The 14631-nt window shown below is 33.6% G+C and overlaps 2 protein-coding genes across 2 annotated transcripts; both read left to right on the plus strand.

Annotated features, from left to right (window-relative positions):
* Window positions 1-7406: 7406 nt before the first annotated feature.
* Window positions 7407-8510, plus strand: LOC139524924 (uncharacterized). Its single transcript, XM_071320098.1, has one exon. It carries the CDS (start codon window positions 7407-7409, stop codon window positions 8508-8510), a length of 1104 nt encoding a protein of 367 aa, XP_071176199.1.
* A 448-nt stretch (window positions 8511-8958) lies between these two features.
* Window positions 8959-9813, plus strand: LOC139524925 (uncharacterized). The gene has a single exon (XM_071320100.1). The coding sequence runs from the start codon at window positions 8959-8961 to the stop codon at window positions 9811-9813; it is 855 nt and encodes a 284-aa protein (XP_071176201.1).
* The last annotated feature ends 4818 nt before the right edge of the window (window positions 9814-14631 follow it).

Raw genomic sequence — 14631 nt, forward strand, 5'->3', positions numbered from 1 at the left:
ACGACCAAAAACAAACAATGAAGGGCTATTTTTTATAATGTAATTTTAAAAATAAATCAACATTTTACCACCAATAAGTAATCATAGTTGTCAACAAGAAACCCGGGATGCTGATACCAGTCAATTTGTGATAAACTCTGAACTATACCGTATGTTACTATGCAGGAAACTCCGGATGCAAGGGGCAACATAGATAACAATACCGGATAATACGCAGAAGACATTGACAAACCGCAAACAAATATTAAAACTATTTTCATATTTTATACATTAATTCAGACGAGGTTAAAGTTGTTATAGTTCATCCTGTATATAAGTAAAATACTTATGCATCATTAAATATTCTAGGTTTAAACTTTTCTAACGACGGTAAATCCAGAAAAAGACTTAAGACGTAACACATTCATACTACTAAATTAAAATATAAAAAGTGCATTCATTAAATTTGTAGACCTGTTGTGAAAGTTTCCTTTGTGGGACAATTAATCTTATATTGAGAATATATATATATGATTACCTGTTATACGTTAAATGGTCCATGCATTTGAGATGGTGGCCATAACATGTACATCTCAGTTTTGATGACATTTAATCACATAACTGTAGCAATAACAAATATAATTTCTTTCGAAACTTATCGCAATAAAGTACATACTTCACGTAAAAGATAAGGTAGGAAGATAAATGTGACCGTCAAATGAAAATAAACTCATCTACATACCAGGATAAAAATTTGTATATTTGCTTCAGACGCGCGTTTCGTCTTCAAAAGACTCACCATTGACGCTCGAATAAAAAAATCCTCAAAAGGCCAAATAAAGAACAAAGTTGAAGAGCATTGAGGACCAAAAATTTATAAATGTTTTGCCAAATACAGCTAGGTTATCTATTCCTGAGGTAGAAAAGCCTTAGTATTTAAAAAATTCAAAGTTTTGTAAACATTTATTTATAATTATGATCATATCAATGATAACTCAAATCAACAATGAACGCGAGAAGAACATATTACTCCTATTGAAAAAAATTCTATATTAGAAAGATAGAATTATGGTATACGATTGATAAAAGAGGACCCCCTCAGACAGTGAAAATTAAGAATTTCCCATTACTTTAAATATGATTGAGAGTATGAATTGGGAATGTGCAAAAGGGACAACAACCCATCCAAAGAGCAGAAAACAACAAAATGCCACAAAGGGGTTTGCAACACATCGAGAAAATACCGCACACAGAGGCGGGCTTCAGCTGACCCCTTAAAAAAGATGTGAACTACATCAGTGGAATAATCGTCACTCTAAACTCCAAAACATATAAATGACGCACTTTATTTAGATAGAGATTGCATAATTACCCATTTTGAGCTTTTCGATAGTTTTATTTCTATGCATGGATGGAAGGAGTATAAGTCATGTCAAAATGGAAGAATAAAGGCAACAGTAGTATACCGCTGTTCGAAACTCATTAATCGATAGAAAAAACAAACAAATCCGGGTTACAAATTAAAACTGAGGAAACGCATTAAATATAAGAGGAGAACAACGACACAACATTAAAATGTAACACACACAGAAACTAGCTAAGCATTAGACAAAATCCGATGAGAATAACAAATATAACATCAAAACTAAATACATAAATTTGGGATAGAAAAGTACCGTGACACGTCTCATAGCAATGCGAATTTACATTCAAATATAAGAGGAAACAAACGACACAACAGAAACACAACGTTAAAATGTAACACATACAGAACCCATTATGTGGTTACAAAATGGAAGAACCCAGTATGCGGTTTACAATATGAGGACCCGGTTTTGTCTTTATTAAGGATCCGCTTTTGTTTCGTTTTCAAATCACAAATTTATGAAAAGCACATTTTCCGTTGAAAGAAATTTAAAAAACTAATATATGATCGTGTGTTTAAAGATATATCTCGTGAAATAATGTTCTCAATTAACCTTTAATTTTATTTTCTATATGACAGTCAAGATATGGTGCAGACGTGATTGTATCTGGCGTATATACAAAATTAAGTCCTGGTATCTATGATGAGTTAATTTACAACCACTGGGCCGATGCCACTGCTGGTGGAGATTTATTTCCCCGAGGGTATCACAAGCCCAGTAGTCAGCACTTTTTGTGCTGACATGAATTATCTTTGATATGGTTATATTTATAAATTAACTGTTTACAAAATTTTAAATTTTTTGAAATACTAAGGCTTTTCTACCTCAGGCATAGTTATAGTTATCAAAGGTACCAGGATTATAATTCACTACGCCAGACGCGCGTTTCGTCCACATAAGACTCATCAGTGACGCTCATATCAAAATATTTATAAAGCCAAACAATTACAAAGTTGAAGAGCATTGAGGATCCAAAATTCCAAAAAGTTGTGTCAAATACGGCTAAGGAAATCTATGCCTGGAATAAAAAAAAAATCCTTAGTTTTTCGAAAAATTTAAACTTTTGTTAACAGGAAATTTATAAAAAAAAAATGACCACATTATTGATATTCATGTCAACACCGAAGTGTTGACTACTGGGCTGGTGATACCCTCGGGGACGAGACGTCCACCAGCAATGGCATCGACCCAGTGGTGTAAATAGTTATCAAAGGTACCAGGATTATAATTTACTACGCCAGACGCGCGTTTCACCTTAGCTGTATTTGGTAAGACTTTTAGGAATTTTTGCTATTCAACTTCGTGCTTTATTTGGCGTTTTTTTTTTAACTTTTTTGGATTCGAGCGTCACTGATGAGTCTTTTGAAGACGAAACGCGCGTCTGACGTATATACAAAATTTAGTCCTGATATCTATGATGAGTTTATTGTAACCCTTTTTAAAGTTTAAATTGATAGAGGCGTTTGATATGGTTACCAAAACAATTAAGTAAGAGAGAGTTACCTATAAAGGAACATGAAGTTTAATGAAAGTGCTAGATATTTTCATTTTTTTAAGAAGGTCCTGTATAAAGTTAGCCTCATATAAACAATTGAACAAATAGGCAAGACGATAAGTACAGTTGGTTCTCATCAGAGTTGCGATTGATTGTTTAGAAATAGGTTTAAAAAATGAAGCATCTTGGTATTTAGTTTCGGTGATTTTTTTTTGAGGATTGACACACTTCATTACCATCTAATACAAGACGAGATGCTTGTATTTACATTGGCCTTTCTTTTTTTCTTCGGAAAAAAAGTAGCATCAATTCTTCCAATTTGCCTTTTTAGTTTCGAAAGGGAATAATGTGTTAAAAGTAAAATAAAATACCGAACTTCGCGGACAATTTAAATGAAAAGTTCGTACCGGTATTCAAACGGCAAAACCAAAAGCTCAAACACATCAAACGAATGGACTGGCTTATTCCTGACTTGGAATAGGCATTTTCTCATGTTAAAAATGGTGGATTGAATGCTTACTCAGGCGGGCGTCACGTGATCCCTGTGACACCTACCTGGATTCATACATTAACTATTTCAATCAAGTATACTCAATATCTCCATCTTGCTATAGTTAGTATGATGTACACAAATTACCAAGAATTTTTATTTATCTTAAGATGAAGTAAATATAACATGTATACTGCTGTTTGTTGCATGATATTTTTTGTATTTTCTCAAAAATAAAAAAGTGTAAGTTTACTTATTGTGAAAAATAGAACCATTTTGGAATTTTTAAGGCTTTCAAAAAGTATTTGATAATAAAGCTGATTATATATTTTAAAGCATTTCGGTATTAAACAGTTCATCTTTTGACTAATATGAACAGTGTCTGTTCCAGTTGTCTTTCCATCCTCGTCTACACAGAAACACATTGGCCCGAAATAGCATTGAACAGCATTATAACCTCCATCAGATTGACAGCTGAACAGTTTTCCAACCAATCCTGATGTACGAAATTTGTCAGAGTCACGTGCACATTCTGAAAGAAAATTAGAAAAAAGAAGCTTGCAACGATTTCTTCTGCAAACAATAATAAATAGAATAAAAACCGTATTAACTGAACTCTAGATCGGCCTGTAACTGTGGGCTTATAATATTCTTTAATCATTTTGGAGGAAATTAAAACGCCAGCTGTTTGTTTCCTAGATTGAACACTCATTATGTATATCAAAATTGCTCATTTTGAAAACGGACTGTAATGTAATGCAAGATAAAAATACCTAACACATCCTTATTACTAAATGTATCTATTACATAATAAAATTTAAAAATCATACAAAGGGGGTATTATATCAGTGTAAGCCATTTGACTTTCAAGCCACAGTGTGTCAACTATTATATCGAAAAGGGGGGGGGGTGTATAAAGATTGAAGCATGGAATCGAGACAACAGCATGGACAATTCATGGACAATTCATACATCTGGAAATATAAGTAATCTTATCGATTTCATAGTTTCATTTTATTTGTAAAAAAAGTTTTTTTTTAATTAACTTCAAAGTAGTTAACTGAGCTTGAAATCGTGTTGCTTTTTATAACCCCCATTAGAACAATATAATAGCAAAAGTAACGAATATTATCCTATGCTTACTCATGACATTAATACCTAACATAAGTAAACAACATACTTACTGCACGCTTGCTATGCTGATTCTCCAATGTGAGAATAATAGCCGCTTATCGGCTATCCATCTTTCTTTACACACTAGCACCTGAAAATGAAATGCAAAACAAACTACAAAAAGGGACATATAAGTCCTTCTAAAATTTGTCTTAAACTCAGCAAATCTCTAATTTCTACTCCATTGATTTTTCTTTAAAAACTATGTTGTTGATACATACAATTCCGTGTTAATGATGCAAAATTAAGATAGGGTCACCGACTTCGTTTTTACGATATACATTATTCAAACGGTTGTTCTTTGTGAAAATATACCAATTATTATTGTATATCATTATAACAGAAATAATCCATCAGCTGGTAGAGCAAAATTTCAGTTCTGTGTTACACCCCAGGGTACCGCATTTTTTTGTATAAATCTAAAGAGTAATGTCTGAAGAATATTTTAAGAGGTGTTATACTGTTGAAAAAGTGTCCAAAAGGGGTTAAAAGGGGACTTATTTAAGAGTATAGGAAAAAAAATGTTTTACACATATATACAGAAATATGAAAAAATAACCAAGTATTCGGTTCTATTTTTTTTTATCAAATTGATCAAATCATATCTCATTAAAACGGAGGCTAATTTTTATTTAATTTTCAAATCCTAGAGGACCAATAAAAAAAGGGGAGGGTAATTTCCAAAATTCATGGTTTTGAATGAAAAAAAGCATTCGTACTAGTTTTTTTTTATAAAAAGGTATATTATTTACATTGAAACATAGAACATCAAGTAACTAAAAGCTGTTGAAAACATTCAAAGGTAAGAAAAAAACACATAGAATCAACGACAAACACAAACATAAGCAACCAGATATACACGATTCTGTCACGTATTTATTAATTCTGATAATCTGTTCATGTAAAGCTGATTGTGCCAACAAAAGATGTTCATATGTTCGACAAAGTTTATTCTGTACAGATGGCTGTAAATGTTCGAATGCTTGTACCAATAAGGATTATCAAAGCGATGAAATTGCTAACGATGACGTCGAAGTTGATGGAGATGATGATGGTGATAATGATAATTCGGTAAATGCAGATGACGAAACTGATGATGATTCTATGGGTTGACCTTCTTCGTGACCTTAAATTGTTGTGCTTCGGTTGTTAAAAAAACTTTAATATAGATCTTGACACCCTAACAGTTATTTTTTTATTTTTTTTAGTAATGTGTGACTTATGCTTTTTGCTTTTCAAACCATTCTGAATCTTTATTCATCGATGTTAATAATTTCGTAGCCATATATAGCACAACAAAACCTCTCGAGTGTTTTTGCCAACTCTTCGACTACCTCTTCAAAGGTTTCGTCAAGACGGGATAGACCTTCTGAACAGAACGTGTCAAAACGACGAATGCTTTGCTTTTTCCTTTACCAGACAAAGCACTTACTGAATCACAACCAGTAAAGGCGTGAAATGCTGGCAGTTCTCTACAAACTTTCTCCCCAAATTTTGCACACATTGATTGCACATTTGATAATCTGCATTTGGAAGACTTACCTGTCAGAATAATAATATTAGAACTGATGCAATTCTGAAAATAGCGGGCCAATAGTTCCACATCAGTGTCAATAGATTTTATAACAATGGAATCGTAACTTTTGTTAGCTGCGTGTTTTGCATGAAGAAACATTTTTGTGTCGCCTTCTTCCTGTTTGCTTAGAATCTCAGTGCATTCTACACTTGTCACTATTTCATTTTCAACATATATTTTGTGGCACATTCTTCCATGTGATACAAATAAATTAATATCTTCAAGTGTATAGGATTGTTTACTCCATTCCGACACAAAGAATTCAACACCACCAATGCGAGGCCACGTATGTGATGGTTTAGAAATTATGATTTGCCCTCCCAAGGACCTGCGATCCCGATCTCAATTTTTTATGGACATTGTGGGATACTGATAAGTGCCAAAATCAATGCTGGGAGCTCTTTTTGAAACTAAAAAGGATGGTTTTTAAAACAACAATCAAAAAAAGACTTAGTATCTTAGTAATGGATTGAATGACTGCCATACCATCAAATATCCACATGCTTTTCTCAGGAATGGCTTGCATTTGTTCAACGCCCGTTTCTAAAAGACCAACCAGGACATATTTATTTGTCTTTACAGGTGTACCATCAACGTTTGCAAGAGACCATGAAAGAGGACCTAATTCAAACTGGAGTACCTCTCGCGTATCCAACTGTCTTGTCTGGGCTATGACAAGCAGGCAACCAAAACGATTGCAATCTGCTTTTTTGTTGTTCTTATCATCCATTAACTGCTTACCTTTTATTTCCTTTGTTGAAAATGTAAGCAATGACTGTCTTTTGATTAGTTTGAAGATATCGGTTGACTTCTGAATAAGCCGTTCAGTAATGACATTATTTTATGCCAACTTTCCCTTTTCATACGCGTTTAGAAAATCGCACAATAATTCCGAAGAAGCAACAAGACCCGAGGTCATGCCAGATAACTGCTCAGATGTTTCAAATGGATTTGTCAAGCTGTGCAGTGTCTGAACCAATTTTAAAACGTCAGTTTCATCTCGCTTCATTCGAGTTTTCCCAAGTTCTTTTTGTGCGGATGTTTCAGGGTTAACCATTACTGCCAAATATCGACATTTTGATGGTATTGTTGAGAATATTATGCAAACGTTAATGTTATGTTTCCCGTATTTACGTCTTATGTTTATGACGTTACTTTGTACCTTTGTATAGGCGCCTTCGATATAGATTTTGAGCATAAAAGTAACACAACGCAAAGTATCGAGTTTTAGTCGTTTATTACAATACATTTTGGTGCCGTGACGCCATGGAAAGTAAACTGAAAGCGGTGAGAGCAGGCCATAAAAGTGCTGTAACAAGACTTTTGAGAAAAACGGAAGAAGAACAGGATTTGGAGATAGAAGAAAGTACAGAATTATTAGAAACACTTTCGCAAAAACAGAAGATTATTGGTGCTTTGAATGAAGAAATTCTTAATTTAACAAAGGATGATGATGTTGAAGATGAAATTCTACAGACAGATGAGTATAAATTCTTTCTGAATACAAAAATAAGACAACTTCGTAAAACATACTCAAATTCGCCAACTTCAAATATTACCACCTTACCTAATCTGAGTAATCAATCAACGGAAAATACAAATCAGCATAGTTCAGTAGAAAATACGTATAGCTCTGTTCAACAACAAATGTACCATGTTCCGCCCAACGTTACGCAAAATCACCAACTTCCGAAACTCACCTTACCTACATTTACAGGAGAAACACTCATGTGGCAAACTTTTTGGGACTCGTTCGAATCATCTGTACAATATAACCCCACACTCACCGACATACAGAAATTCACATATTTGAAATCGCAACTTAGTAATGAAGCCGTTCGATGTATTGATGGACTACCGCTCACAAGTAATAATTATACGGAAGCTATAAAATTGTTAAAAGAACGTTTTGGTCAGCCACACAAAATCACGAATGCCTACATGCAAGCCCTGTTAGACCTTCCAGCACCGCAATACAACCTTCTTAGCCTCCGAAGTTATTACGACAAAAAAGAAGCATATATGAGAGGTCTAGAGTCATTAGGTAGATCGGGAGATTCATATGGAGCACTACTCGTCCCAATAATCTTGAACAAGCTACCGTCAGCCGTAAGACAAAACTTAGCCAGAGAAAACGGATCCGATAACTGGGAAATTAAAGAATTATGGCACGGGATATTGAAAGAAATCACAATTTTAGAAGCCGGACTTAAACGCACCAATGTATTTATTGACACCTTACCGTCTACAGCGTCATTTTTGACTATCGTCAATAATAGAGATTACACGCAAATACAAGATAGATTTGAAACTGATGAAGTAATTAAAAAATTTACCGTCTATAGCGTCATTTTTGACAAGCGCCGATAAAAGAGATTACCTGCGAACACAACATAGATTTGAAAACCGCCAGAAACAAAGTATGAATATTCGTCAGAAACCTTGCATATATTGCTACGATATGCACGACCCCGCAAAATGCTTAAAAGTTCCAGATTATGAACACCGTATAACAATTATCAAATACAAGAAATTATGATTCAATTGCTTAGGAACGCACCGCGCAAGTGAATGTAAGTCTCAATTTTGTTGCCGACTCTGTAACAAGAAGCACCATACTAGTTTATGTACCGAACATACTGATAGATCGTACTTCGATAAACCGTCAAATGGAAATAAATATGAAACGTCAGTACACACCGTAGTCAACAATAAAAGTGTTGCCACTGCCACAAGTTTTCATTCGTCCACAGTACAATCCCGTTCTAGCGTATTACTGAAAACCGCCGTAGCACCCGTTTGGAGTAAACATCAAGAAATGAATACAAATATATTGTTCGATGAAGGAGCACAGCGTTCTTTCATGACCGAGGAATTAGCTTCAACACTAGACATAAAGGCAGAAGGTACCGAAGTGATTAATCTTTCGACATTTGGAAATACAAGCACTAAAGTTCAACACTTACCGAAAGCAATTATATACGTTGAACCAATAGAAGGAGAGAAAATACCCATTGAAGTTTTAGTAGTTCCTACCATAGCAAGTCCGATCACAAATTATAGTGCAAATAATACCCGAGATTGCAAACATTTAAAAGGATTAAGATTAGCACATTCGATCACGAACGATAACAATTTTAATATATCTTTACTGATAGGAGCTGATCTTTACTGGGATTTTATAGAAGATACTGTTATTAGAGGAAAAGGTCCGACAGCTGTTAAATCTAAACTTGGTTACCTGTTGTCTGGTCAGACATCACCAGATGTGAATCGTAAATCTGGAGCAGTAGGAATGTTCAACATTTTGACAAATCCTAAACCGGAAGAGTTTAAAATAGAGTCACTAGGAGAAGTCGACACAAAACATGAAGATGAAAATATGAACCGAAAATCATCAGTAGAATTTCATGAATATAGATACGTACCGAAGTTGCCATGGAAACATGACCACGAGACCTTACCAATAAATGTTATTACAAAACAGAGAACTGATCACGTTATAAAGTTTCATGAAAAGAGAAGGGACAACAGAATCAACATCCGTGTCGGAGATATTGTGCAAGTTTCTGACGAAAAACCACGAACTCGGTGGAAAAAAGCAATTTTCCCAGATCGTCAAACTTTATCCGCTAGAGATCAACAAAGAGGACCTACCAAATACAGCAGATGAGACGAATGAAGTTGATACCAGAAGAACAGTGCCTATGCGAAAGAAATCTTAAAACTTGGAAAATTCTTAGACATTAATTTTGTGTCCGATTTGAAAATCGTTATAGAGACTGCTAATCTTTAAATTTATCATAGTGATTTCTAATGTATTGTAATAAACGACTAAAACTCGATACTTTACGTTGTGTTACTTTTATGCTCAAAATCTATATCGAAGGCGCCCATACAAAGGTACAAAGTAACGTCATAAACATAAGACGTAAATACGGGAAACATAACGTTAACGTTTGCATAATATTCTCAACAGGCATTGAAGCTCTTTCATGTGTATTTAACAACCAACGTTTAAGAGAACCTTTATTCAAACTGAAACCAACAATGCTACCTCTTGTTTTGGTATCTCTGTTCAACTTTCGCTCGATTGTTTGATCAACTGGAGATCTAGAAAATCCATGAAAGCTTTCCTGAACACAAAAACCACCAGATTAAATATATATGTGCCTCATGTTGGGTATTTGGCACATTTCGCATATGAAGCAAATAGACTGAAATGTATCGGGAATAGTCTTGACGGTCATATTAAAAAAAAACATGGTTACATTTTTTCAACACATGTCAAATGAAGTTCCTAATTACCTTCTCTTGTTCCACCATTTCTATGTAAGAATTCCAAAAACTTTTTATTGGTCCCTCACTTACATTGCAGTATACACTAAATGCCTCAAATAGTTTACCAACATAAGTTGACATCAGCAAGTTGTCGGCTGATTTGAGCCAAGATTTACAAAATTTATAAAACAAGAGTAAATTCATTGAGTAGTGAAGCAATAAATACAAGTAAGAAGGAAAGAAAAATAATAAAAAAACACTATCAAATGAGGAACAATGTATACATAACGAAAAGCAAATACATATCTTGTCTATATACCAGCTTTGATTATTTGGAATATCTACTAATTTTCACTTCTTCGTACTACAATTGTATGAACTTCAAGATTATTCTCCTTAAATCTGTTCAGTGTTTATACCTATACTTTTATTTTTTTTAATTGCTTTATATTAAAACATTTAAATAAAAATTGCTCAGTCGTGATTACTAAATAAGGGGACCATTGAAAGGGACGTTTCTTTAGTTTTCTATGTTGTGTCGTGTGTGCTGTTGTTTGTTTGTCTTTTTCATTTTTAGCCATGGCGTTGTCAGTTTGTTTTAGATTTATGAGTTTGACTGTCCCTTTGGTATCTTTCGTCCCTCTTTTAAACCTCTTTTGGACACTTTATTTTTTGGTATAACACCTTGTATTGTATCAATAAGATAATGAAGTTGAATTCTATCCAAAAAAACGCGGTACCCTGGGGTGTAACACAAATTCCTTCACTAGAGCGCTTTTGAAAACTAGCTGATGGACTAAAATGTATGTGTCAACAACATATATTTTTTTAAGAAAAATCTATGGAGTAGAAATTAAAGATTTCAGAACAAATTTCGCCGATTTTATGTGCTTTTTATTCAATATTCACCCATATTGAATGAAATCAATCTGTTATATTTCAGATAATAAAAGAGATAAATGCATTAGTTTTTTAATTTTCTTTTGTAGTTTAACGAGCCAAGGTTGTATGCAAAATTTTGGCAAAATCTGCGACATAGCCTATTTATTGTTCCTTTAACCTAACCCATCCACATACTGTATGTGCCTGTCCATAGTCAGGAGCCTAAATGCCGTGGTTGACGTTTGTTGCTGTTTATCATATTTCTTTTTGTTAATTTCTCTGTACATAAATCATGTCGTTAGTGTTCTCGTCATTTGATACTTTGAAGAGTTGTCTTATCTTCAATCATACATGTACCACATCTACTTATACATATTAAATGAATGTAGGTTTGCAATATTGGATTGAGATAGACAAATGTTCATCTTTTTATTCTTAAAACAATACTTTTTTGAAGTTAAGAGATACACTATTTTTCATAATTTGTTTGGCAGTTGTTTATTAAGGTCAGGTTTGCTAAGCGTCGTTAATAAAACATTCAAGTTTTTTATAAAAGCAAACTTTTCACGGAACGAACTATTTATATCGATGATATGTTATGATTCCTAATAAGTGTTGAAAACAATCTAGCATAAAGGACTTAATGTAGTGTATATGCATGCACATGTTCAATGCTTTCCTTTGCATAATAATTTCGAAACTCGTTTCATATGACTTTTATGCATGTGTGGATATTGTATAGACAAGTATTTAACCTGTACGAAACTTTGATTATTCTTTTAATGCAAAACAAATTTGCTTTGTATGTAACACTTAAATGATGGTTAATTAACTTTGTGTCCTAAAACCGAAAAAATATTTATCAATTGATAAGTAGAAATAGATTTGGTGTCGATGGCGACTAGTCTGATATAGTTTTAATATACTTACATTAAACCTGAACATTGCTTTGGGGCATAATTTCCATCGGAATCACAGTTTGGTTTTCTTGCCCCTGATATTGGAGACTGTTCATATAGTCTTAACTCTCTTTCACAGGCAGTCTCTGAAATAGACGTATAAAACGAAATAAGAGTCACAATAAGTGTCTGATTTAAGCCAGGAAAAAACATTGCATATGTTTTAGGATACCAATTTTACTGCACCGGATACATTATTTCTGCGTATTATTTCTCTAATTGGTACTCAATCTAAAAATAAATCTTTAAATTAAAAACAATAATTTTAACAGTTGAAGAACTGCTTAAACCGTAAGGGATCAAAAAGAGATTCAAACTCAGATAATAAATCAGAGATATGTATGAGGGATAATTCCTCAATTTCAATTTATTTAGAAATAATCAAAATGTTTTGAATTTAATCTTAAACAAAAGACTATTTTCTTTACCTGATGTAAAACTCTCAATCTAAATAATGTGTTAATGTAACAATGACTACAAAAGATCTGCAATTTATACCAAGTGTCTTTTCAAAAATCCGTACCATTATAAATGACAATTAATGAACTCTCAATACTAACAGCCATATATCACATCAATTTAGACCTGCATTTTACATAAGGAACCACTGACCATCACAATCAAGAAAGATGGTTTATAATAGGATAGGTTATGTTAGATTATGATAAATATCTACACCAGTGGGTTGTGATTGATGCCACTGGTGGTGGACGTTTCTTCCCCGAGAGTATCCCCAGCCCAGTAGTCAGCACTTCGGTGTTGACATGAATATCAATTACATGGTCATTATTATAAATTTACTGTTTGCAAAAGTACTAGTATAAATTATTCGAAATACCAAAGATTTTCTTATCCCAGTCTTAGATTACCTTAGCCGTATTTTGCTATTTATGGAATTTTTGGGTCCTCGATGCTCTTCAACTTTATTTTTGTTTGCTTTTAATTATTTTGATCTGAGCGTCACTGATGAGTCTTAAGTAGACGATACACGCGTCTGGCAAATCCAAAAATAAACCTGGTACCTTTGATAACTATTTCCACCATTGGGTCTATGCCACTCCTGGTGAACGTTTCGTCCCCAAGGGTATCACCAGTAAAGTAGTCAGCACTTCGGTGTTGACATGAATATCAATTACATGGTCATTTTTATAAATCAACTGTTTACAAAAGTAAACATTATTCGAAATACTACAATTTTTCTTATTCCAGGTATATATTATCTTAACAGTATTTGGCTCAACGTGTACGTTTTGAATCCTCAATCCTCTTCAACTTTAAACGTGTTTGGCTTTCTTACTATTTTGATATAAGCGTCACTGGTGAGTTTTGTGTAGACGAAACACGGGTCTGGCGTATCAAAGTATAAGCCTGGTACCTTTGATAACTTATTATTCCATACCATGCACTGTATTGTTTATGATTAATAAGAAATGTACCTGTATATGTAGGCAGCGTTTCCATCCAGGCATATCAAACACAATAGGGCTATAAAGCTATATATTAACGTCACTCTCATTTTAATTCCAGAACTGTATATTTATATATTCGGCGTTGTAAATGCACCCGATTAAAGAACAAAAATAGACGGCTATTTATATGTCTTCCTGTGCTCAGCTGGCAACTTTGTATTTCTAAATAATGCAGTCACCAAATGAATGAGTATTCAAGCTGTCAACTCTGGATATTGTTGCAAGTGGCTTTGTGAATAATACCGGAATATAACATAGGCTGATATGCGAACACTTCGGACACTAATGCAAATGACTTCGTGGTAAACTCCGGAGAGTAACCGTTGTTACTAAGCATAAAACCTCGTAATAAATTACATGCTTTGCATAAAAGATAAATCATGGCAATATATGTGACCATCAAAGAAAAACGACACCACTATATTACTCCTTTTGAAAAACATTATTCGTATAAGATTGGTTTTAAGAGTTACAGAATACCTAGTTGAATAAAAGCATACAACAAGATGGTAAACAATAAAACGCCGACAAAATCAGAAGTCCCAAAAATAGAGAGAACAACGTTAACTAAAACGCAGCAAGATGAATTTAAACATAAACATAAAACATGCGATGAAATCACATCTAGAAAGACTCAACAGTCTTTAGAGTCAGCAGTTTTTTGTTCAAATGAGTGACAAATGATATCAAGCATAGTGTGCAACTGGAGGTCCATTTATACGTCAATGAATTTAATTGTACACTTATGATGACTTATGTTCTTTTACGGCTACATTATATGTTAAAGAATAGTAAGGAATCATTACGGTATTGTCATAGTGTATATAAATGTTTCTAAGTGAGAACTCTTACACAAATTTACTGACTTTAACATATTGTACAAAAATTTAGAAAAAGAAT

The sequence above is a fragment of the Mytilus edulis genome, chromosome 5 (assembly GCF_963676685.1).
Source record: "Mytilus edulis chromosome 5, xbMytEdul2.2, whole genome shotgun sequence".
NCBI lineage: Eukaryota > Metazoa > Mollusca > Bivalvia > Mytilida > Mytilidae > Mytilus > Mytilus edulis.

Coding starts and splice junctions, on each gene's coding strand:
- LOC139524924 (XM_071320098.1), top strand. CDS start 7,407: ATGGAAAGTAAACTGAAAGCGGTGAGAGCAGGCCATAAAAGTGCTGTA.
- LOC139524925 (XM_071320100.1), top strand. CDS start 8,959: ATGAATACAAATATATTGTTCGATGAAGGAGCACAGCGTTCTTTCATG.